This window comes from Sinohyriopsis cumingii, chromosome 15 (genome assembly GCF_028554795.1).
Source record: "Sinohyriopsis cumingii isolate HCF-2022 chromosome 15, ASM2855479v2, whole genome shotgun sequence".
In the NCBI taxonomy this organism is placed as follows: Eukaryota; Metazoa; Mollusca; class Bivalvia; order Unionida; family Unionidae; genus Sinohyriopsis; species Sinohyriopsis cumingii.
Window position 1 is genome coordinate 26,991,153 of NC_142975.1, and position 27,884 is coordinate 27,019,036.

At 34.1% G+C, this 27,884-nt stretch overlaps 1 protein-coding gene across 2 annotated transcripts in view; it reads right to left on the reverse strand.

The window, feature by feature from the left end:
- Nucleotides 1–27,884, reverse strand: part of LOC149781450 (DIS3-like exonuclease 2) — a 166,553-nt gene that overhangs the window by 17,424 nt on the left and 121,245 nt on the right. For both annotated transcript variants that reach the window (XM_089935532.1, XM_089935533.1), the window contains exons 19-22: nucleotides 24,989–25,112; nucleotides 18,856–18,915; nucleotides 17,291–17,380; nucleotides 7,778–7,925 (exon numbers count right to left, since the gene is read on the reverse strand). In XM_089935532.1, the coding sequence (XP_089791658.1) occupies nucleotides 7,778–7,925; nucleotides 17,291–17,380; nucleotides 18,856–18,915; nucleotides 24,989–25,112 (422 nt within the window). The remainder of the gene's footprint in view (nucleotides 1–7,777; nucleotides 7,926–17,290; nucleotides 17,381–18,855; nucleotides 18,916–24,988; nucleotides 25,113–27,884) is intronic.

Genomic DNA, 27,884 nt, shown 5'->3' on the forward strand with positions numbered 1-27,884 from the left:
GATCTGGGTCACCCCCCACCCCCCCATTTGAGGAGAAAGGTCACCTCTAGAGTTTTCCAGCATAATCAGCTCTGTTTCCAATAGAAACAATCCTTCCAAAAATGAAAGGCACTGATGACATCCTTCATTTTGAGAAGGCTCATGTGGTGAGGTAGTTTCCTGACTGCCATGTGCTGCTGACTGTATTGAAGCCTGGCAACAGGTGGACTTTCCAACCATACATACTGTCACTTCTGAATGGAACTTCTCCAGAGGAATTTATGTTGTGAGCCAAATGGAGTTGCAACACTGACCCAGGAATTATCATACTTTATTTGTGATCCTAAACTTGTGAGCGAGTTGGCTGGAATGTGGGCACCATTGATCCAGCAAGGTCATCTATTTAGGGTGCATAAAAGATGGATCAGCAGGACCAAGTTTACTGCCACATTGAACAATCTGAGGAGTTATAAGAACTCTCTCACTGAAATCCAAGTCCTGTTGGAAAAAGACTCGACATGTTCAATCATCTGTATTACAGAAATATGAGGGAGCCATATTAGATTGTGACTGTTGATAAACTCCATACCCAAGAGGACAAAACACTGGGATGAATGAATGTTGGACTTTTCCAATTTCACAAGAAAATGAAGATGATTCTAAAGGGATAAGAGATTGTTCCTGAGAAGAATATAACTTAACATATGTTTCTGAATGTTATCAAAGTACACTGCAGATAAAATTGATGTGAACTGGGTGAATACACAAATCCATGATTTTGTTAAAGACCCATCGACTGATGTTTTCAAATAATGGAAGACCCTGAAACTGATAAATCTTGTCCAGGTAAGCAAAATGAAGATATTTCTGTGATGCCATATGGACAAGTTTGTGAAAGCATGTATCTGTCAAAATAAGACATTTCTGTGATGCCATATGGACAAGGTTGTGAAAGCATGTATCTGTCAAAATGAAGACATTTCTGTGATGCCATATGGACAAGTTTGTGAAAGTATGTATCTCAAAATGAAGACATTCCTGTGATGCCATATGGACAAGGTTGTGAAAGCATCTATCTTAAAATGAAGACATTTCTGTGATGCCATATGGACAAGGTTGTGAAAGTATGTATCTGTCAGATCAAGACTCATGGCATACTCAACCCTTCTGATGGAGAGTTGTATTGATCTCACCATCTCCATCTCATACTCATCTCTAATGATGGAGAGTTGTATTGATCTCACCATCTCCATCTCATAATCACCCCTTCTTATGAAGAGTTGTATTGATCTCACCACCTCCATCTCGTATTCATCCCTTCTGATGGAGAGTTGTACTGATCTCACCATCTCTATCTCCATCTCATACTCATCCCTTCTGATGAAGAGTTGTATTGATATCACCATCTCCATCTCATCCCTAATGATGGTGAGTTGTATTGATCTCACCATCTTCATCTCATACTCATCCCTAATGATGGAGAGTTGTATTGATCTCACCATCTCCATCTCATACTCATCCCTAATAATAGAGTTGTATTGATCTCACCATCTCCATCTCATCCCTAATGATGGTGAGTTGTATTGATCTCACCATCTCCATCTCATACTCATCTCTAATGATGGAGAGTTGTATTGATCTCACCATCTCCATCTCATACTCATCTGTAATGATGGAGGGTTGTATTGATCTCACCATCTCCATCTCATAATCACCCCATCTGATGAAGAGTTGTATTGATCTCACCATCTCCATCTCATCCTCATCCCATCTGATGAAGAGTTGTATTGATCTCACCATCTCCATCTCATAATCATCCCTTCTGATGGAGAGTTGTATTGATCTTACCATCTCCATCTCATACTCATCGCTTCTGATGGAGAGTTGTATTGATCTCACCATTTCCACCTTAAACTTCAGCAGAAGTCTGTTGATGAGTCATCACATCTCCTATTATAGAAGACTGTCCTTCTTCCAATCTGACAATATGCCTGTCAGAAGTTTGGAGGAAGAAAGAGTGGGTTGGATAAATGAAATCCAGTGATCTACCTAGTACATCTGGTTGAAATCTGTCTTTATAAGTTTATATCAGTAATCTACAAGAGATTAACAGGGTATCCCCACTTAATTTAAACAAAAAATTCCAATCTTTTCCAGCAATTTTCCTGTGTAAAATGAATTTTGTCATGTTTCACTTTTATGATGTCACTGAATGAAATTTAAAAAAAAATTAGCTTCAACAATATGCATTTTTAAAATCAAAAGCTGTCCCAAACATCATAATTAGACATATGACCATGTACTCAGATGATGTATCACTTATAAACAAATATATTTACTAAAATCCTGTAAAGTTGCATGTAACTTAATTGAATTGTACATAATGAAAATGTGAACATTATCTCAGCCTAACTGTATGATGGTGTGAATGAAAATGAACTTTATCTCAGCCTAACTGTATGTTGGTGTGAATGAAAATGAACTTTATCTCAGCCTAACTGTATGTTGGTGTGAATGAAAATGAACTTTATCTCAGCCTAACTGTATGATGGTGTGAATGAAAATGAACTTTATATCAGCCTAACTGTATGTTGGTATGAATGAAAATGAACTTTATCTCAGCCTAACTGTATGTTGGTGTGAATGAAAATGTGAACATTATCTCAGCCTAACTGTATGTTGGTGTGAATGAAAATGTGAACATTATCTCAGCATAACTGTATGTTGGTACAAAGAACATTATTAGGAAAAGGGTTGTCTTACATTCTGACACAAAGCCTTCATAAAATTATAATATACCTTTTTGTAAAAAGGCAAATTGAATTTTTGTTTTAAAGTCCACTTACATCTGGTTGGTGCCCCAATCAATGTAATCCTACTATGAACTGTTTATTTAATAGTCATTATCAAGTACACCAGAGCATTGAAAACTGCCTCTGCAAATAGATTTGCACATGTTTACCAAGTTCTGATGGTATGATTCACTGCAAAGTTGGGGGTGGGAGTGGTGTCAATGGTTACTATTAATGTTAATGTTTAACACCATGTTGCCATTGTGAACTACCAAATACAAAGCAAAAATATATCACAATAAAATTTTGCAAATTTTGCAAGCCAAAAGAGGAACTGTAGAATATAATCTTTATTATTTTTCTCTTATTTCTATTGAGATCACACATCACAGGCAACTCTCTCACATGATGGCACAATGAGATGCTTGACTGGTTTTCATAACTTCTATAAAAGAAAAGATACTGATATGGGGATAACCAGTTTACTTGACCATTCTGATCACCTGAGCACTTGATCAACAAATATGTTAAAACTGGCTCATATATGATCGATACAACAGTCTTCCTCAAGTGACTTGAGAGTTCCACAACCTCAAAACATTCTGCCTGACTGATTGATTGGGATTTTACTGAACATGAGCACTCAATACAGCATCACAAAAAAAGGATATATTATACATCATTACATTTATGAATGAAAAGTGGTTCCCAATCAAATGGTGGTACAAAAAAAGAAGAAAAACCACAATAAGATGGTGAGGATAATGCACAAAGGTTCCTGATCAATGGGTGATGTACATGGTATATGTAATGGATAAATGAAGGTTCTTAAATGTTTACAAAAAAAATCTTAGTTGTAATTAGAATATGAGATGTGGTAAACACAATGTCCTTGACTCAGGCCAAGATAATAATCCTAATAAGTTAACCCATTCTCATAGGAAACTATTTGCTATGTATTAGGTGTTTACAGAATTTAAAAAAAAAAAATCAATGATTCAGGTCAAGTAGAAAATGAACTTGATTTTGGACAAGGTCAAGTCCAACATACAATTTTCCATAGCATATAATGAAGAAAGAAAAAAAAACACAATAAAAAACTAACCAACAAACAATCCAAATTAAATATACACAGCAAAATACAAGACACATTTACTGCATCAAAAATCTTCATGTCTTGAACATCGTAGTAATGTTTGAGTGAATGTTGGTGATCAAACTATGTAAAAGATCAATAAATTTAAATCATAAATCAGTTCAATTTGGACCAAATTATATATTCTGTCTGCGTTCAAGTGGCAGCTGAAAATTCCCCCTTTTCTCCCCTAATTTTGATCAATATTTACAAAATTAATGGGATTTTCTGAGTTGGGAAAAAAATATATTATGTCTTCCAACTTTTCTCCATTTTCCAGTAGCATAAGAACTCTGGACTGACCCATATAACCAAAATCTGACATGAAGAAATCTACCACTCAGTAATCTACATAATTTAACATATAGGCAATAATCATGCTTAATCAGTTATTACTCAACATGATTAATAATCAACCAAGGGTATTGCTCCGGTGGCCAAGTGGTTAGATTGTCCGCCTCGGATACAGGATGTTGTGGGTTCAATCCCTGGCTGAGTCACACCAAAGACTTACAAAAATGGTACTAACAGCTGCCTTGCTTGACGCTCAGCATTAAGAGGTTATTGTTAGGACTGGCTGATGCCCCAGTGCTAGACATCACTATAAACTGTCACACTGCAGACATCGTAGTGATATGACTGAACTTTTTTAAAAGCTACATTAAAACTCCAAAATCACACACACACACATCAACCAAGGAGTATTCTCTATGAATTCAATCAGGGAACTCAGACCAAAATCATGAATAAGTTATCAGTGACTGTAACTCTGTACACCACTCCCTCGAAAACTCGCACCCTGATAATTCGCGAACCCGCTTATAATGCGGGGTCAGGTATGGATCCCATTTTTTAAACCCGAAAATACCCCAAAAATTTATCCCTATTTGTTGAAATTAAAAAAAGTCGCGATCAAAATTGGTAATGGAACCTTTGATGTACTGCTCGTTTTATCGTCAAAAATGGTAAATAGGACCTGGAAATTTTAATCAACACTATGAAATATCAAATTTAATAATAGGTCATACAATTTTTTACATTTTCTTTCCAAACAACATTCCTAGTACACCACAATTAACGATATGTAAGGAAATTTTGATCAATGAAAATGTCACTTACGCTGAGTGGAGGCAGTACTTTAATAAATAAATACAAATTAAATAATTTTTTTTATCAACTGAAATTTTTGTTCGAGTTCTATCTTTTAGTTCCTTTTAAGTGTAATCATTATAAATGCAAGGTGTCCTCTTGTAATTAAACGTAAAATGTGTCAATTTACAGACCTGACAACCCTGTCGAGTCTGTCTCAGTAAGGCAGTTGAATTTTTTTCGAAAAATTGACCAGTTTTCAGTAAGGTGTAACAAAATATCAGTAACTGCTATAGTAAAGCTGGAAAACGTAATTAAAGGTTCGATAAATAGTATGTTCAAATGCAAAGTTTGTAAAGTATGCATATACTTTTTTTTACCACTAGTACAGTTGCTCAAACTCTAGTTCCAAACCCTATGCAGCTCACTGGCTTGTTGCTATCTCTCAACTTGACACAATTATTGGAAATTATTTTCCATTTAACATGCGACGGCAATCATATCTCCTGCCACGTGACATACTCAAATTGGCATGTGATATCCAATAAACATAATTGTGTCCCTTCTAGCTTTTATTCACAAGAATCTGAATACTCCTTTTTATTCTTCTGAGTTGATTATTAACACTTTTCTAGAAGCTTATTTTCCCTTTTGTCTTAAACATGCATCTCTTTCTGGACGCCATTTTTAGAAATTCTATAATCAACAGTTTGATCATGCAGATGCCTCTCATGAACAAACAGGTGCAGCTTAAAGCATCTGGGGTGCTGCTGTAAAGTTAGTCTGCTTTCCTGACGAATTTCGCTAATTCTAAGCTGAAACCTGGATCCAATTAAAACACGGATGAACCAATCATCAAGATTTTTCACCAACCACCATTTAGCTGTATTTTAAGGGTAATTTTCGTAAGACTTATGGCAAAATCATGAGCTGGCAGGTCTGAATCTACCGTAGCATCTATGTCTGCGAGCATTTCTATGAGAACCTATTTAAGTGCCGACCGTGTTTTAATAACTGACTTGTGGTATTTGTTGTATTGTTGCACTGAATTAAAAGCTGGCCTCCTTGGTATTATCACGTTAATTATGTCTTTTTAAATATAAAAAACAAGGTGTAATAAAAGAAAAGTTAAAAGGCACGAAAATCCTACAAACTTAAAATCTAGTGGCAATGGTCGTATGTAGGGTGAACTCACTTCATTTGATCACTTGAACACTGTTATTGTGTATGTAACATAAACTACCTTAAATTAACCGACTCTTCCATACCTGTGATCAAAGATAACAAGACAGCCAAGTGAAATGAATACTTTGTAAAATAAAAAGCTTAATTTCACAGATACTTAGAGATATCCTCAAGGATGATAAGAAATTTCATTATTACTTCCAATGAAACCACGACATCAATATTGTACTAATTGAACAATAGGAAAATTGAGTTTCAACATATACGATTGTCTCAGGAAATAAATGTTGCATGTTTTTAAAAAAAGGAATCTTGTTTGGTGGTATATAAACAGTTAGTCTAGTTCCCTGCTCTATGTATATGTACTCCCAATTTGACAGGATAATATTAAACACCAGTACAGGAACCAGACTCATCAAGAAAACAAAAAGCAGTGACGTAATACACAGATTTTTCGCATACATGTGATGGTTGTTGAAACCCGTTGGAACGATCTTCCATATGTTGGACATTTTGAAAATAAATGTTATTTAAACAGAATAATGAACAACTTCATTAGAAAAAGCACATTATTAAAAATTATTACTGACGTGATTGTAAAATGAACATTCAGTCATTAAACAGCCCTGTTCCCTAATGCCACCCCCTGCCCCCAGTTTTCACGACGTCAAAGCGATTTTTTTATATTTTTGGAGGTCCCTCAGTAACTTGCGCCTCGCTTATAGTGCAGTCTATGTTTGTGAACCCCGTTGTGCACGAGTTAAGGGAGAGGTATATATAGCATATTATCATTAACAAGAGAAGAAAAGGACAAAGGTTATATACAACACTGTCATGAACCTGGAGCCATGATAAGATATGCACTCCAAGACTTTCAAATAACACTGTGTCATGAGCTAGGAGCCATGCTAAGATATGCACTCAAAGACTTTCAAATAACACTGTGTCATGAGCTAGGAGCCATGCTAAGATATGCACTCAAAGACTTTCAAATAACACTGTGTCATAAACTAGGAGCCATGCTAAGATATGCACTCTGAGACTTTCAAATAACACTGTCGTGAGCCTTGAGCCATGCTAAGATATGCACTCTGAGACTTTCAAAAAACACTGTGTTGTGAACCTGGAGCCATTCTAAGATATAAGCTCCAAGACTTTCAAATAACACTGTGTCATGAACCTGGAGCCATGCTAAGATATGCACTCTGTGACTTTCAAACAACAATTATTTAGAATATATATACATGTGATTAATAAACAAAAGTATACATACAAAGATACAAAGTGACTGGTTTAAATCACTTGTTACTAGTATATTCTTTGTATTTGACTCAAAACAGAATCAAAAAATGGTTTTACATCTTATGAAAGGTAACTGAAGGATACAATAACACTCATACTACACCATTAGACATGACAACAGATTAAAACCACTTGTTAGTGGTAAATCCTTCTTACAATAATTTCTGGCTTTATCCGCTACTCAAAAATATCTGCCAGGATATTAATCTGCAAATTAAAATGTTTCACAACAAACTGATCTTCGTTCGATTTCTGGACTAGCAAAATGTTAAGTGTAACAATAGTCTATCCTTACCTAGAGCTGCAGCTAAAAGTCTGTGTACAAGGATGTCTGGGTAACGCCTGATGGGGCTGGTGAAGTGTGTATACAATGGTACATTAAGGGCATAGTGACGGTACAGGTTCTCATCATCCAAACAACCCGCACAGAAATACTTTGCATTCTGAAAAGGTATAAAATAGTTGAATTGTTCCTATGCAATACTTACAAAGTCCATGAAATAATTGTGCATTAAATAAGGTCCATACTGGCTAATAACAACACAATGACACATTATTTATCTGCTCTTGTTTAAGAGTCCTCTTTGTAGGTAATAGTTGGGCATGCATAGGTACAAACAACCTGTACTGAAATACTTTGCATTCTAAAAAGGCATCACATGGTTGAAACAATTGCTCCAACGCAATATTCATAAAACCTCTGAAATAATTGCTGATTAAATTAGGTCAATTCGAAGGCCACATCTAGCAATGTATATTCCAACATTGTATTATCACTGACTCTATGTTATCATGGCAAACAAGATTCCCCGATTAATTCTTAACAAATGCCATCTAGCTGTTGTTTACAGATGTAAAGCTGTCGCCAGTAAAGATGCATATATGTCCTAGCACAATTTCATCCAAAATTAAACATTTGTACGTAAGTCCACACTGAAAAACAATGAACATCACTTTATGTAAATGCATGCAATTCTGTTCACCATCATATACAAAACTCCTGTCGAACTTACTATACCTGCATTGGCTTTGATTATGAAATATGCCCAGAGTATCATCTGCTGTTTGATGATTATAGGTCATATGCCAACAGTGATGTCCATGTCCTTACAAGGTTAAGCTTTGAATTTCATTCCATGATAGCCAATATGGACCAAAATTGACAAAACAATGCTTATGATCATGCTTAGCATACACAAATAGGAAAACCAGAACATTTAAACTTTTTTAAAATCAGTAATATTTCAATAATAATAAAAATAATAATAATGACAATAGTTTCTTTATATATTATTATTTCTTTGCCTACATGACACTTAACAATAATATAAAGATAAATAATATTTTTTAAATCTGTAATGTTGTTATTCATGGAGTTTAACTTTAATTACATTTGTGTGTTCAATGTAATCATTGGATCCTTCGTTTTTGTAGAAATATTCAGCCAGTGCAAGCGTGGACATTCATTCTTAAAGGTAAGTTGCAATTTATGCAAATGAATTTTTATACTATTAGTAAGTGACTGTAAAATTTGACCATTGATCCCCAAAATAAACAGGCCTCTTTCTTACAAAATGTGCAAATTATTCACAAACTTTGGTGAATGTACTTGGTTGAGAACTTGAATCTTTTTAAAGAAACCATTATTCTTCTTTGTGTCACAGTGACCATGATTTCTGACCTTTTGACTCCAAATCCAACAGGCTCCTTCTGTACTCCAGTACAAACCATGTACAAAGTTTGGTAACTCTAGATGGTGCAGAACTTGAGTTATTGTGCAAGAACAAAACTATTACCAAATGGTCAGATGGACATAACATAATGTGCTCAACCTTATGGTAGGTATATAACCAGTCTAATTTAATCAATAATTACACAGCTCACCTCTGTGAACCTTTTAGTAGTCTCCAATGGCCATTGTAAACATTTAGTGATATAGAGAAAATAAATTCATCATCAAGTGATCCTGACAATGAAAGCTTGTCCCTTTTCTAGCTGTTGTTCATCAGAGCTTTTTATGATTACATTTTTAAAAGTTTTAATTGAGACTACATGACCAGTACTGTGCTGACATGACATCAAACCACATACACATATAAAAACATACATACATACATATATTACATACGTACAAAGATACATACATACATACATACATACATACATTCATACATAGGGCATACAATACATAAAATAAAAAAAGTACTGTATATACTCGCATATAAGTGGAATAATTTAGGACAAAATAAAGGCCTGGAGGGGGGGGGGGTCGGCTTATCCGCAGGCAATGTCTAAACCTCACAGTTTTTAGGTCTTTTTGTTGACTACTTTAATTGCTGTAAATCCTGGGACATGAAACAAAATTTTTTTCCATGTCTTACAACACAGGCATGTAAAAAAAAATGTAACTTTCAGTGACCCGACAATTATTAAACTGTTATAAGTACTATGACTGATTTTGTTATTATTTTGCATGTGCGTATTTTCTGATTTCCCCAACACGAAGTTAAATAAAGGTAAATACAGACTTCATAATTTGCAGGCCGGTTGAGTTTACCAGGGAGACCAAGCTGAACTATAATGTACAGTACTTACACAGTACAAAGTGTGCATAGTGTTACTTAAATCCTTATTCCCAAACATAGATGCAGATTTTGCTGTATTCATTGTTTCAACCAAATCGCATTCTTCCAGATAACATTTCAGCTAGTCCTTAATAGGTCTTTCATTTACATTGAATCACGTGCTCATGAGTTACATATTTTCAATGATAGAAGCGATTCTACAAATTTAGGTAATATTTTAAAAAAGTTACCCACTTTTTGTTGCACAAGGCACATAACCATCATAATTTATATGTTCATGAAGAGTGGTAATAATAATGGCTAAAATTCTCATATAGATCGACTAAGATCAACATCAATAAATCTTAGTTTAGTGTTTTAGCTGAACAAACATAACTTTCCACACAATGGAAAGCTTGATGTTTCGGCATCTCCTATGCTGATAGTCATCGAATTTGTCTTTTGTTTTGTGACAGCAGTACAGGCCAGTTAATCATTAAAACCCTGAAACTGGCTTGTGATAATAGGGAATTTTGACCGGTAACTATACCAGTACATTGATGTGTAACTACCTTTTATTCCATAATATTAGCATGATTACCGTAGTTTTGTAAAACAGGGTGTAAGGCATACCTATGAACTTTTCAAAAGCCCAAGTAGGGAGAATGAATTTTAAAAAATAGAGATTCTGACCTAAAATCAGGAGGTTTTCCGTGGCATTTTTAAAGGCTTGTTTTCACTAAATACTGATCGATCTTCCTGGTCCAATATGCGTGAAATTCGCAAAAAGACTCGCTGTTTCTCCCTGTGACGTGCCCTATTTTCATACTCTGGTCATCTGTGGTCAAACTGCACAATAGCTAAAGAGAAGTCTTAAATAAACAAGCAAGAAATTCAGCACGATTAATTAAAAGTTAATCCTTATCCATGCAACTATTCTGTGAAAACAACTGGCCCACCATCGTAATTCAAAGAAACCATGTTCTACACTATTGTGTGTTATGCAAGCACCAGCAACTGATTGGCAAACAAAGGATTCCCAATTTTGTTGAACTGAAGGTACCAAAATAGCCAGCCTCATGGTACCATACATGTGGCAACTATTTTCCCCTCTTTGTATATCCAGCCTTATTCCCTTATTGTCAACTCATAAAGCATTTAGAATTGTTTATTATAAAACATGTATTCTAAATTAGTTTTTTGAGGACACATTTGCTGCATGGTATGTATTTTTATTTCTTCTTTTAATTTAATGGTAATATGGTATATAAGGTATAAAAATGCCAGGTGATCACTCCTGTAAGGTTTTTTTTTGCGGGAATGACGCTATAGCATATGGAGTTACAGCACTCATAGTGATCATTCTTGGGATTAAAATTAATCGTGGACAATTTTATTGTTGTGGTTTTTTTGTTTTTTGTCTGGTTTATTTTATTGTTTTTGTATTATTGTAGAGGTAAAAAGATCATTAATTTACGTGATTAATGTTTAAACTTAACATACTATTTAGTGAAGAAGCTAATTTTTTATAGTAAAGTAATTATTTTGTCACAACAATAAATTCAATGGTGATACAATAGAATATGTAGGACTTTTCTTGTTTAAAAGAATTGAAAATCAAAGACATTATGTAATAACTGGGAGTTCTCTGAACAAATCGGAAAATATTATGAAATCAGGAGGTAGGTGTGGAGCGACCCCAAAAATTGGGAGTTTTGTTTTTCTTCCGGCGTAAAAGTTGACAGGTATGGTGTAAGGTCGCTTACATCAAAGGAAACTACAACTCAGCTTTTATGGTATTAGCAGAAATTTCGAAGCATTATTTCTGAAACTTTATTATTGTATTTTGGAGATATCATTAAAGTTTATCACAATGGTGCCCATGATTCGACTCCAAGGGATGTACTTAATTCAGTGCATAATCAAATCTACAATGTACATGCACCATTACGTAAATACGTTCTGTAGCCTAATTGCGAGGGTTGAATCGAACCATATTGTTTTTTTGTTGTGTTGTCATACTGGGATTACATTTTAACAAGTTAGGTATCTACAATTTCAAAGCAGAGTAAAAACATAATTACTGGTGCACTGATATAAAATGTCCAATGCAATAATGCATAAACAAACAATAATCAAATCAAAAGGGAGAGGTAGTGTTACAGCAACTCGCGATTGTTAAATTCTTGTCATTGTTTGATCAAATTATACACTAATCAAAATTCGGCAGAAACAAAAAGAAACTAAATATATTACTTGAGGAGTACTACATAACAAGTTTATACCATTTCTTTTTAATAATCATGCATGCCAACCCTGAGATAAGTATACATGTAATTTTTTTAATATAAGTTTGCCTAAATAAATGCAATTAGAACTTACCTCATGCATCTTGAGATGTCTCAGAGTTGTAGGTTGGCTTATATGCAGGTCATGCACTTTTTAGTGTTTATACCTGTTCAGTTTGGGGGTCGGCTTATATGCGAATGGGCTTATATGTGAGAATATACGGTACATTATTTTCTATGATAACATGTGGTGGAATAAAGTGTGTAATAATCAGAATAATTGTGTTTTTGTCTTCATTTTATTTTATTAAACACTTGGTTTTTTAAAATCTGCTTCACTATTATTATTGTGTACCCTGAGAAGCCAGATTTTACTGGGTAACAGTCACTACATCTGATACCTCACATGCCATGCATGCAGCACGTAATCTCATAGAACATGTAATCTCATGTAATTCCAATTTGCATTCACCAATACAATGTATCGTTAACTTAATAAGGGTTACCTCACATGCCATGCATGCAGCATGTAATCTGATAGAACATGTAATCTCATGTAATTCCAGTATGCATTTACCAATACAATGTATAGTTAACTTAATGAGGGTTAATCTATCACAATATATAGTCATTAATTTGCAATGTTTACCAATGATAAAAATATGTATTCCTACTTCCAGCTGCACTGATCAGAATGGGCCCTCTAGGTTGTAAATAGCTGAAGAATCTAAGCAGTCATAAGCTAAGAAATACTTAACCTATAAAATGTAGGTCACATGGACTTTCTTTTGATGGAAGGGTAAACAGATATATCCATTCATCAATTTCCAATATCTGACCATAAATATCATACAACAAATGAACTTTAAACACAACATTTCAACAAAGTCAATGAAGCATGAAATATTATTCCTGGAGACTTCTTTTTGTAATAAGGGTGTTGTACTTATCAAGATACATTCCCACAAAATGTTTCTTGATTAGGAAGGTATGCATACAATATGCCAAGAACTAAATGTGGTCTTGGTCTCAACATACAAATTTAACAAAACCCAGTAAAAGATGAAATACAGATCATGATGGTCTTCTTATGATGTAAGGATGTGGTACCAATAGAGATTTATATCATCATCACTTTCCAGTATAAACAGTGCCAAGTAATGAACATCAAACATAAAATTAAATGACCTACCACTGAAATGTGGGAGTAGTGCTCAACAAAATGCATCCCATTGCCAAGTTTCAACGTTTCTAGATGGAAAAGTATGACATGCTATGCAAACAACATGTGGCCATCGGCTCATTGCAAAAACTTAACCTAAGCCAGTAAAATATGAAATGCATGTCACAGTGTACTGTAAGAGTGTGGTACTTTGTGAGATGTGCATAGTTATCCAGCTTGATGATTCTAGCATGAACAGAGCTTGAGAAATTAACTTAAGTCCCAAAATGTGACCTTACTGAAGTGTGAAGTATCTGTCACAGTGACCTACTTTTGTGATGAGTATGTAGTACTCCTCAAGATGCATCCTCCCACCAGGTTTAATGATTCTAGGTATATTAAAATGTATACAGCATGCAAAAAGCCTACTTGGTCATGAGCTAAATGCACTCGAGCCAGTAACATGTGAATGTAGGTTAAAGTTATTTTTCTTTTGTTGCAAGCATATGCTTTTTCTGTTTGGATACAGACACAGACACAAGGGGTTCAATATCTCTCTTTTACTTTGCATACCCGCCAGCCTCTGTCTTTAGGGCTTTTTGAGACTCAAAAAGTGTTTTCATCTCCCAAGGGGATGGGGAAGACAGTGTATATGACCCCCAAGAAGCAACATCATACAACTAAGTGGTCCACTTATATCAGCCAATAGAAAATGACTGGACAATTTAAATTTGAATAAAGGAGATAACATATATGTTTTCTTTGAAGCATTTAATACACAAACAAAAAACAGGTGGTAGAGTTAACATTATTAAATATCATCACACTCATGTGCCCACACACATATAACCACAACCAAACATTCATTAGATTAAAAAATATCCCAAGATTCTGTCTTTAGAATCCATTGGACAGTGGAATACAGGTGTAACTAAATGCAGTCTTTGTAGCTCTCAATAGTTCAACAGGGGGTTTAAATGTAATATAAGTGTCATTTGTGATCATCTTTGCACTCATTAGAGACTGGACGGAACTGTTGTTCAAACTTCCCCATAGATCTTGGTGAGTATTTTTTAGCATAGAAAATGATTTTACTGCATTTGCATTACTGAGAGGGAGTGTCAAACATACATGTCTGAAAAATAGTCTTCAACTGCAAATGGCAGATTGTGCTCTGCAATGAAATTGCAGAAAAGTACTGCAACTCTTGTGACAGGGTCTGTTGATGAAACATATTACTTTTGGCACTGAGCTCTGCATTTATGCAGTCTCCTGATGCTGGGTGGTACTGTAATGCCAATGAATATCATTCAGTCCTAAATTACTTATGTTGATATGGTGTTTGCAATAAGTGCAAAGAATAAAATGTTCCTCCTTGCTGCTGTACTTCAAAAAATGAAACTCTGTCAACCAGGAGTGATGAAATTCAGTTTTGTTGGGCTTTCTTTACAGATGGCCCATCATTCCTTGAATCACACCTGTGTTTTAAGACTGTTTAAAAAATCAAACACACATTTACACTATTCCAACTATCAAAATAATCAAGTTTTACATTTTACATATGGAGTCAAATCCAACTTCAAAGAAACATTGCCACTGATTGTGAATAATTTACTTTAATGAAGATGGCTTCAACATGATAATGATATGTAATAACTTTGTTCTTCAGCACAATTCTCTTGGGATTTACTTGCTTCAAATTAACTGGGTTGTTCCACTTAGTGTGCTTCACCTATGTAAATTAATCTAATATGCTCTCCCACAACAGTGCTTTATGGACAAACATTTAGCTATTTTCAGCCAATCAAGTAGTCTGTAAGGATTTAAATTTTTCAAACAACAGTTGTAATCAGATGAAGAATTGCTTAAATTTTCAGTAATGCTAGTGTTTGGATACCTTGTGATTCTAATTGTTTCTCTGTCCTTACTTATCTCATATTGATTTTATACAGCAAGTGGAAATTACAGCTACCTGATACCTTATCTATACATGTGCATTGCAACAATTTAAAAATGCTTCATAATTCTTTTTCTAAGGTTTAAAATAAAGCAAATACATGTAAGAGCTAATATCTTACTACCACACTGACACTGATTTATCAATAATAGTAGCTTTGTACCTACATACCAAGCCCCCTGGACTGTCTAGTAGTCTTTTGATTTTGGCCCCAATCTTTTGATCTACCAATTTGCTGACACAAACTCCTAGAAATTACAGATCCACCAAGCATAGGTATTTCAAGCTAAAACAACATCCACCAAGCACAGGTATTTCACGATAAAACAACATCTACCAAGAATATGTATTTCAAGCTAAAACAACATCCACCAAGCACAGGTATTTCACGATAAAACAACATCTACCAAGAATAGGTATTTCAAGCTAAAACAACATCCACCAAGCATAGGTATTGCAAGCTAGAAAAACATCCACCAAGAATAGGTATTTCAAGCTAAAACAACATCCACCAAGCATAGGTATTGCAAGCTAGAAAAACATCCACCAAGAATAGGTATTTCAAGCTAAAACAACATCCACCAAGCATAGGTATTGCAAGCTAGAAAAACATCCACCAAGAATAGGTATTTCAAGCTAAAACAACATCCACCAAGCATAGGTATTGCAAGCTAGAAAAACATCCACCAAGAATAGGTATTTCAAGCTAAAACAACATCCACCAAGCATAGGTATTGCAAGCTAGAAAAACATCCACCAAGCATAGGTATTTCAAGCTAAAACAACATCCACCAAGCATAGGTATTTCCAGCTATGACAACATTCAATAGACTGTTTTTGACTATTTATGACTCGGAATCCATCAATCAAGTTGTTATCAACCAAACAATCAAACAAAATCATGGTGCATTATATGCACTGATGCATTTACTGTACAAAGGTAAATTGTTTTACTCATCAATATTTCATTATCGAGTAATGTGTCATGTATTGCAGGCAACCTGACATGTATACAACAGTTCTTCAACTATTTGAAATATAATAATTTTGGGACCATGCTAAACATTTGCTAACAGATTCAAAGGAAAATATGCCACAGAAAATAAAAGAAACATGTTTGCAAGTTCAACAGTGCTCGGATAGATGAATTTAAATGTGAAGCATAGTGAAAATAACATATAATAAAATTATTACAGTTGAGCAACTATTATTCACTGTAGTTAATTTACTTAGTTTTGGTACGATGTACACTTTCACACTTTAATTTATGACAAATGGTTGTTATGGTAATGTCCCTGATTTGAACACAATCTCCTGGATTGTGAACACTTGGTCCCTGAAAACTGTGCCTATATGTCTCAAGCAACAAAAGATTGTAAGAAAATGGGCTAAGGAGGTGGTCATCATCATATGTGGATAATACTTTTTTGGGATACTTAAATCTGGGGTTAGGGGAAACAATGAAAACAATGAAATTTGGACCCCATTTTCTGATACTACAGTATATGAACTGCCCATGGAAAGTTTTACAAAGGAGGACTATTTTCTATTTATCAGCATGTATCATTGTGGTAAAGAAAGGTCTCTCTTTATGTTTTTGTTTTATTTTGTCTTTGCTAAGATTAAGGAAACCATGTTTTTCTAAACATAAGTGTCTGATAGCTTAGGACTTATTGTGTCTTTCATGTGACATGCTATTGCAGGTATGACTGTAGACATGAGCTAAAAATCATTACCAATTTACATCTCTGATAGAAATTTACATTGCTGCATCCATCATTTAAAACTTTATATCTGCATCAACAACTTTATAGGGAAAGATAACTCATTAATTTACCTGCATTGGTCTGGCACAAAGTGACACCAGAACCTGCATTCGTGCCACTGAATATTCATCATTTGGGTCAGAATAGCTCCAAAGTGATCGCTGAAATTTAAATAAATGCCAGTAATTACTCTGTAATTCCCGTCATTGCATAGTATAAAATAAATCTCAAGAAAATGTAAAGTCTAAGAAAAACAAGAGTTCTACGAATAAATTTTCTTGCTTGTGTATGAAAACAACTGATCTAGCAGACGACATTTAATCTTTTAAGGACCCAAATACTGGTGATGTAGCAGGAATTATTTTCAAAATTAGTAACATAGAACCTGAATATTGCTGATGCAGCGATATAATTTTCAAAATTATTAACAGAGAACCTGAATATTGCTGAAGTAGCAGATCTGATCCTTAAACCTTGAACACAGGATTTGAATAGTGCTGATGCAGCAGATATAACTTTCAAAATCTTGAACACATGGCATCTATACTGCTATGTTGAACATATCATCTTCAAAACCTTAAACACAGGTCCTCAATATTGCTGATAAAAGGGATATGACTGTCAAAACCTTTAACATAGGACCTGAATAATGCTGATGTAGAGGATATGACTTTCAAATGATTTTCAAAACCTTGAACACAGGATCTCTGTTTGCTAATATAGCATATATACTCTTCAAAACCTTGAACACAGGATCTCAATATTGTTGATGTAACAGATAATACTGGGGGCCCCTGGGTGGCCACGTGGTTTCAAGTGTTTGCCTTTAATGATCACTGCCATCTCACCTCTATCCTCATGGGTTTAAGTTTCGGGCTTGGCCAATGTGGGTATGTGAGAAAGCTTGCCAGTAGCTTCTCATGGATTGGTGGTTCTTATTGGATTTTTTTTCCCAAGCTCTTCCTCCACCAGTTATACTGGCCACCAGGTACAGTCTATCATGCACTACAAAATGGCATTAAACTCAAAACAACAGCAATAACAATAACAACAGATAAAACTTTTAAAACCTGTAACACTTGGCCTGAATATTGCTTATGTAACAGGTGTGATCCTCAAAACCCTTGAACACTTGACCTGAATATTGCTGATGTAGCAGATGTGATCTTCAAAACCCCTGAACACATGACCTGAATATTGCTTATGATGACCATTGTCAGTGGTAAAACTGATACCTGTCTTGCCATTAAGAGACAAGATGAAAATGACCGTGATATACATGAATCATGGAAATGATTTGACATATTTCACATATACTGATGTTTACATATTTACAATTACATTCTTTATATAGTCTGCATCTAATGAAATAATACTGTAATTGTTAATCTAGTGAATGTTTGAAAATCATGAATACAGTAAGCCTCTTGTTGGTACTGGCAATTTTTCCTTGTCACATTTCCATCCGATTTTTCAAAATTAAAGTTTTATTGTCAAAAAGGTTTAATACTTTAATTTATATAGTCTAACCACAAAGAAAGATGAGGTGTTACATAAATTTGCACAAGAGTTTTGTGTATATTGTAATACAGAAGCCTTGTTTTAATTCTGTTTCTATGTAATGATGACAATTTACCTGCAGATCTCCTGCACTGCCTATACTGATGGACACTCCAAGATTTTCACATAATTCTCTCTGAAATAAATTTTAAAAATCATAAAAGAATGAAAACATTTGTAAGGAACTGGAAAGGCAGATAAACTACATTATTGGTAAAATATGCTTATGTTAGCTTTCTTTATTACACCTAAACACAACCAAATTCTATGAATTCTTGTCCCTCTGCCTACTGTGGTGGGGTGACAAATGTTTGCAACAGGGAGATTTTATGGTGACCATTTCTTTTGAGGGAATAGCAATAACAGGTTTTTCAAAATGGCTGCCATGGTGGTCTTATTTCCACTTCAATATCATTTATTACCAACTAGACATCATATAAAGTCTTCTGGCGAAACCCCTAATGGTGGTCATATTGACACTAATTTATTTATGACCAACTATACTTTGGATGTAAAGTTTAATGCCTGCTGCCTCACCCCAAATCCTCACCAAGTTGCAACAAAAACACTGACATAGTTATTTAAATCTAACTAAATAACATTATAAGGATGTTGTATTCTCTGGGAAGTGATTTACAATCCAACTCAGACATATGGCCAATTTAATTAAATTTAATTAGGATATATTCACTGCTGGTATCTGGAATTTGACATACATGTCAAACATGTCCAACAGGACTCACTTTCTAATCAACTATGCAATGCTTAAATCATAGTATTTTGGCTGAACCATAAAAAACTCATTTTCAAAATTAAAAATGATTGTTTCAAGTGAAACCAATATACAGGTACAGTGTATTGACTTCATTTTATATGTAAGATATACACTGCATTACGTGTCAAGTGGCTTCTGTAAACAGTATTATGTCCCCTCTACATAGTTACTGGCAAATAGTACATTGCCTTGGTCAAGTTTGGGGGCAGACTTATTGGTTTTACAAGTAAAAAGGGATTTTAAGCAAACAATTAAGTCATCTTTGAAAAAGCACAGGAAGTAAAATGTGAAATAACCTCTACACAAATTAAAATATATGCTAATACATATGGCTTTGTAATAATGTACAGCAAACACAGAAAGTATAGCAAGCAATAACCAAGCAACAACCCCCTAAAATCTAATTGGTTCTGTTCTGAAATCATGTCAACTGGTCTATGTACGGAACCATGTCAACTGGTCTATGTACAGAATCATGTCAACTTGTCTATGTACGGAATCATGTCAACTGGTATATGTATGGAATCATGTCAACTGGTCTATGTATGGAATCATGTCAACTGGTCTATGCATGGAATCATGTCAACTGGTCTATGTATGGAACCATGTCAACTGGTCTATGTATGGAATCATGTCAACTGGTCTATGTACATAATCATGTCAACTGGTCTATGTACGGAATCATGTCAACTGGTCTATGTACAGAATCATGTCAACTGGTCTATGTATGGAATCATGTCAACTGGTCTATGTATGGAATCATGTCAACTGGTCTATGTATGGAATCATGTCAACTGGTCTATGTACAGAATCATGTCAACTGGTCTATGTATGGAACCATGTCAACTGGTCTATGTACATCTCAGTATTGTGAAGCTGACATCTTCGATACTGACTTATGAAAATAAAGAAAAGAATAGTACATGATTTTAACCATACTAGTAATTCCAAAAGCTGTGTAATGGCCTCAAAACTTGAACAAAAGACCAAATATGGAAATATATTATGGTTAACTTTCTAAGGCAAGATGGTCAGTGACTGGATTTTCATTAATAGTGTGAGTGACTGACTACAACATTTCTTGATGGAACCAATGTCCAACAACAGTTTACAAATTGTTCAGAGCTGTAGAACATGAATATTATGCAAAGACTTCGTTGACTTTGACATGGTCCCCATTCTATAATGTTATTTATCAACATGCCCTACTACACATCATCTTTTCAAGAGTACCTGAATGACAATGATTAGAAGGAATCTTACTATCCATACTTTGAACATTATGATTACATCATGAGCTGAGGCCCCAAGTGGCCGAGTGGTCTAAAGCACTCACTGTTACGGATCACTGCCATCTCACCTCTGTCTGCATGGGTTCAAGTCTCAAGTTCGGCCAATGTGGGTATGTGAGAAAGCTTGCCAGGATCATCTTGTGGGTCGGTAGTTCTTTTCACAGTTTTTCCGGGTTCTTCCTCCACATTTATACTGGCCACCATGTATAGTCTATATTGTGCTGAAAAATGGTGTTAAACCCTACAACAACATCAACAACAACACTGTGAACTGAAATTTTAATTTCAATTGATTTAGCAGCTTTGATGTTGTTCCCTTGTAAACCAATTCAATGTTACATAATTTACATGTCATCTTGTTTGTTTCTTGTTTTACATATTGTCAAACTTGATACACAATTCAAATAATACTTTTCTTATATCTGAATATGCACAAACAAGTATTCTGATTTGAATGTTTCGTTATTCATTTCGGTATCTGAACTATAAATTAGGCATAATAATCGAAGATATCTCTTAACTGGCCAACAAAATTTAATAGGAATAACTTTCAATTATAACACTACTTTGAGTCATATCAAACAAGAAGCTAAACATGTTGTCATGGTAACAAAATAGGAGAATACTGTTATAAGAAAGAGTGGAAAACATATACTAACACATGTTTTGTGTATATTGTATTACAGAAGCCTGTATGACAGGATCCATGTCAGAACATGAGACGTTTGATAGCAGTGTAAGAAAAAATGAGAATGAATGCAAATATTCTCAAATATCATCTTAAGAGTAACTATTGTCAAAAGGAGAACAAATAAACCTACTAGCTCACAAGACTTCAAAGTGGAGATCTGAGCAATCAGAACCCACCTCAGAAGGCAAAGATTTCAACTATTTAAAAGATCTTTCTGATGAACCTGTTATTTACACTATTATATTCAACTTTGTAACCAATCATGCTTAAAAAGGCAAATTTGTATTTTTTAATTGAACTCTGAATAATGGCATAATAGTATTTCTTGAAAACCACATATACCAGTAGCATGGACATCTTGAATCAGCAAATCATGACATATTAGAACAAGATACAAATGCCAATGCTGAGGAAATAAAATACAAAAAATAAACAAACATTCAAGCTTTCATTCTTATCTACACATTACAATTTGTTTTTTAAACTAATAAGCATGAATTGAGTTTATGGAACATGCACTGCACCTAAAAATTGAATGCAATGCAATAATGAAGGTATGATGGAGAGAATCATGTCAGATGGATGGATGAACAAGGTAACACAATGTGCCTCCACCACTGCTGTCATGGAACATAATAAATTCTTTAAATCATGAGCAATTAATTTAACGTTCTCAAATATCATCTTAAAAATGATTTATATTCTGCCCATATCTTTTACAATTTTAAACTAGTCCATTCTCATGGCTGATCTTTGTGAACCTCTGCTATTTCTTTAAAAAATAATATGTTTAAAACAGTAAAATTCTTTGATCCCATATCAAAATCTAAAAACACTAACATGTATGATGTATCTTCCTACCAAACCTGCATATATAAAGAGTGAAAATTCTGATCATGTCACTCTAACTAAATTTGTAAATTTGGTCTTTAAATATTTTTCAGCTACCCTAAAAGTGATCTTAGCAATGTGGGACCTCAGATCATATATGTACAGATTTTGAGACTGATGTGTGATTCTTCATGTTGATGAATCTATTTTCAATGTGGAGACCCCATTATGAACTTTTCATCCTATAAGTAGCAAATTCCCAATGGTAGATGCACAACAGAATTAATACATGTTCTTATGTCACTTGTTTAGGCTCAAAAAAACAATAACACAAGAAAGGGTGAAAACAACAAGTTTGGAAAAAATACACTAATTTATTTCCCTGGAAAAATTCTGTAAAAATGAAAAAATATGAACTTACGGTTTTATAAAATCAAATCCAAAAATAATCCAAAAATGAAATTTTAGTAGTCCTAATAACAAAATGTTCTACTGATTTCACGTTCGAATCCCAATGAAGAATCCAAGATGGAAGATGATGACGTACACTGCAATCTGTAGTGTTGAAGTCTACAGTTCCTTGTAGAAACAAGAATTATCACTCCGGTTTCTGATAGTTGAATACATTTTTACAAAAAGTGTTCTTGTTCCAAAATATTACATAAGCACATGTATTTTCCAGAAAAATAACAGAATTAATCCTTTTGAATCCAAGTAATTTGAAATAACTCCAAACCAAGTAATTTGAAATAACTCCAAACAGCACAACATACAACTAACAGTTTAACAGCCCAGCTTCTACTGATATTAACTCTCCAAAACAGAGGTTATATGGTCTTGTAAAATGTAAACAAGGGGTCATGTAATCATCTTCTGGAAGCTTAAAGAAAGCAAGTACCTGTTATAGATCACGTACAACCAGTGTGACCCTGACAAAAACCAATCACTTTACTCTAAGAAATAAAAAATAACAAAACATTGTTTACATCTTAAGCACAAAGTCCCATCATGACCTTGACAACAACCAATCATTTTAAAATAAAGATAGAACTTGTTTACGTGATTGCCACAAATTTTCAAAAAGGTCAGGATTTAGATCAACACCTGGTGTTTATACTATTTTCTGAAAAAAGTATCATCTCTTGTGAATAAATTTATATTACAATATATGTAATGAAAAATAATTTTTTTAAAAACTGACAAACAATTAAACTGAAATAAATATACATTAAATCAGATACAAGTAAATGAATTAAACATAACAATGTTGTTGTTGCTGTTGAAGGGTTTAATGCCATTTTTCAGCACAAGATAGGCTATACATGGTGGCCAGTATAAATGGTTGAGGAAGAACCTGGTAAAGCCCTGGAAAGAACCACCGACCCACGAGAAGCTACTTGCAAGCTTTCTCACATACCCACACTGGCCGAATGTAAGACCAAAACCCATGCAGACAGAGGTGATATGGCAGTGATCTGGAATGGTGAGCACTTTAGATAAATCAGCAACTCAGGGCCCCAAATGAACGCATGTCAATTATACATTAGTCAAATGTATCCAAATGTCTGTTGAGGCTATCTTCATGCTTTTGAAGCCCAAACACAAGATAATTATTTCCATGGAATTGGTCTGGCTTAATACTAATAAAGATAAGTGAATTTATTCAAAATTTCACCATATTAAAGGAAGAGGCTTGGACTTCTATGACAATTATCAGTCTGATATGAATTTATTCAAAATTTCATCTAGGATTTCCTTGATTGTCAGTGACTAATTTTCAACGGTAACCTATCAACATGGTAATTGTCTGAAATGATCACCAAGTTACACATGGTAGGTTCAAAATGATAAAAATTTGTTCACTCCATGAAATGGAAAAAGTGCAGCCCAAGGGTCCCTACCAGCCTAAAATCAACACTGATCTCTAGCAACGTGACCAGACTGTGCATAAAATCTTAACTTTTTCCACATTCCGTGCTAACAATCCAACTGCATATGAAATTTATAAGAAGTCAATAGTAACAGTATAAATTTCACTAAATATGAATTTCATGGCCTTCTTCTGTAATTCTCTCCTCAGCTTGTAATATTCAGTTAAATGATATATTTCGAAAAAGAAAATGACCACACCATAAAAAGATATTACATGGTTTCTCTGAATTATGTTGGAGGGGCAGTCATTTTTGCAAGATAATTGCAAAGATAAGAATTGACTGTTCATTGGTGTTTCTTGTTTCAAATACTCAAGTCTAACCTGTATATACTGTACAGTTTGGCCACTGCTGATCACAATATGGAAAGTGGGCATGTCATGCAGGAAAATAAGGTGCTTCACAGGACAAAAAGTGCATCCTTGGAGAATTTCACATGTACTGGACACAGATCAGTTGATATTTAGTGAAAAAGTTGCTTAAAATTACTGTGAAAACCTGATTTTAGGTCCCAACCACCCTATCTTTTTTGTTCATTCTGTCTACTTTGCTTTTGGAAAGTTGATAGGTATGATATGATACATACAGAAATAAATGACGCCAAAACTGAAAGAACGATAAATACTCCAATAAGACAGATGTGTCGATGACTATGTTTGTCCATATTACATGTGCATGGTAAGCCTTACCAAATCATCAGCCATTTTGGACTGGGGTGGAGGGTGTCGTCGCAGGAGGGCTTTTTCAGGATATGCAGAATTGATTTTGTGGGCAACAGCCATATTGGCCAGAAGCATAAATTCTTCTATCAGCCTGGAAGAAAAATGTTACCTGTTTCTTCAACTTGTATAGAAATAGAAATCATTCATCTGAATTCTATATTGTAAGATAAATTTTAGCTTCTTTATCAACTTGTATAGAAAAATGAAATCATTAATTTAAAAAATGAAATCATTAAATTTAATGCAACATTATAAATGTGACTCTTCAACCTGTATAGAAAATGAAATCATTATTTTGAATGCAACATTATAAATGTGACCCTTCAACTCATATTGAAAATGAAATCATTAACTTGAAAAATGAAATCATTAACTTGAATGCAACATTATAAATGTGACTCTTCTACTTGTATAGAAAATGAAATCATTAATTTGAAAACGAAACCATTAAGTTTAATGCAACATTATAAATGTGACTCATCAACTTGTATAGAAAATGAAATCATTAATTTGAATGCAACATTATAAATGTGACTCTTCAACTTGTATAGAAAATGATATTAATTTGAATGATATAGTAAAAGAATGCACCATTTTAAAAGTGTGTACATGGGAGGGGGCTGGATAGTGAAAAATGGTCAAAACTCTTAGGGTGCACACTGCAAAAGTTTAGTATTACAAGCCGCACAAGTGAGACTTTGACAAAGCATTGTGGAGGGGAGAAGTAGGAGGGAGGAAAAGCTCCATACTTTTCTCCACTATCAAAACTACATCATACAGCCTCCTGAACTGCCAAGAATATAATGTAACATTTATTTTTAATTGTTAAAAAGAAATTTTTATAGAAAATTACGTTTCTCTGAAAAATACTTATTCAATCAAATTAATGTTAGGAATTACTTCTGTTTACGTTCATGAATCCAGTCATCCCAGAGACTTAAACATAGCTGTATAGACAAAGGGAAGTAACTCTTACTGATTACTTCCCCTCAAAATCTTCCGTGGCACTTTATATGCCAGAAATCATCAGTTTTAGCTTTCACTGCAATTGTCAACAGGCCTCTAAGAATATGTGGGGTTTTACACTTTTCTGTTAGCCATCAAGAAGTCAAACAATTGTACCATGTAATGCAGACAACACTTTTGTGAAATTTCAGATATTTTGTGTGAATTATTGCAGCTTCATATGACATGTTTACATATTGCAGCTAAATAGTACAGCAGTATACAAACATATTACCACTTTATTCTGATATATTTGTAATATATTTATAATATTATCAATACAAGCTATGCTTGATTTATGCCAATTCGGTTTACATGCTTTCATTTTAACATAATTTACAATGAAGAAATAACATTCAATCTGCTTCACTGTGCTTGTTTTTACATCACCACTGGCACCATGTGCTGTGACTCATGCACGGCTCACAATGGGTTGAAAATAATGTATAAACTGAAAACTACCCAAGAACTTCCTTAATTTGCAAGTATCCTATGGAAAAATTACTTTCAATTTATGCCAATTTCAATTTACACAATAACGTCTATGGTGTAAATTGAGCATCACCTGAATATATTTAATCACTGTTTCATTCAATCCTTGTTAATTTGATTGGTAACTATTTTTCTGTTTCCATTTGCATTCTATTCTTCATTTAGGACATCTAACAAATTATACATTCATTTTTTTAATATTTGATCCTGTAAGTTCTGTTTTTTATGGACAGAAGACATATTGTTATTAAAGAAAACTTCAAGGGCAAGGAAAGAAGTAATTGATCCAAATCTAGTGATCAAGACAATTTAAGTTTACACCCTCCCTCAGACTCGTTATCTAGTTTAGCTGGGATATAGAAATGCATTACCCTCCATCTGTTAAATTGCTTCGTACAGATGATACATTGCAGACAAATGCCAACAGAGACCATGAATCGAGGGTGATCAATATGATCCATAAATATCTTTCAACAAGGACGTCGACACGCAAAAATGACAAAATTGCAAAGATCTAGACAACCCACTAAGTTTAAGTCCAGCTCCCTGTGCTGACACAATATAGGTGATGAACTTGGGTATATGGGAGTATGCCAACCATTGGGTCTATTTATGTAGTCTTAAAGTTACCATGCAGAAAACATTATTTTCTTTTTAGAATTACCATGACCATGACATCTAACCTCTGGACCACGGGATTATTACCGTATTTACCATATATATTGTGACACAATACAATAAAAAAAATCATGTCCCAGAACTTATGGTGAAACTTTTTTCAACTACGTCATTTCACAAGACTTAAGAAACGAAATAAATTTCTAATGCAATGTGCTTACCCCCCCAATAAACGTTGCAATAAAATAGATAAACAAAACACTTATTTGATTTTTTTTTAAAAATAACACTGTATTGTTATCATTTTTTCCTTTTTTTAAAATGAGCATAAAAGAATAAAATATATCCATGAAATCCATACTGTAATGTGTATCACTTATGTCCGATAACACACGACAAGTTGTTAACTGACATGATCATTGAGAAACAAATCGTGTTTAGTTGTGCTCAAAGGTTTTAATATGTTATCCAACTGAAAACTGGATCCAACAAAATCACCAACAAGTGGGAAATAATCAACCGATATCTTAAAGACAACTGTAATTCATGCATGACACAGTATTAGGTGGAAAATAACCAAGATTGAAATATATCCACATCAAATGTATGAAAAAAATCATTATTTGAAAACACATTCACTTGAGTGCAAGTGACAATCTTTTCGCTAGTATGGGTTACAAAAGTATCATTAAAGGAAGTTATTGCTGTGTATACTATTTATCCTCAAACATCAATGCCCCTTTGTATT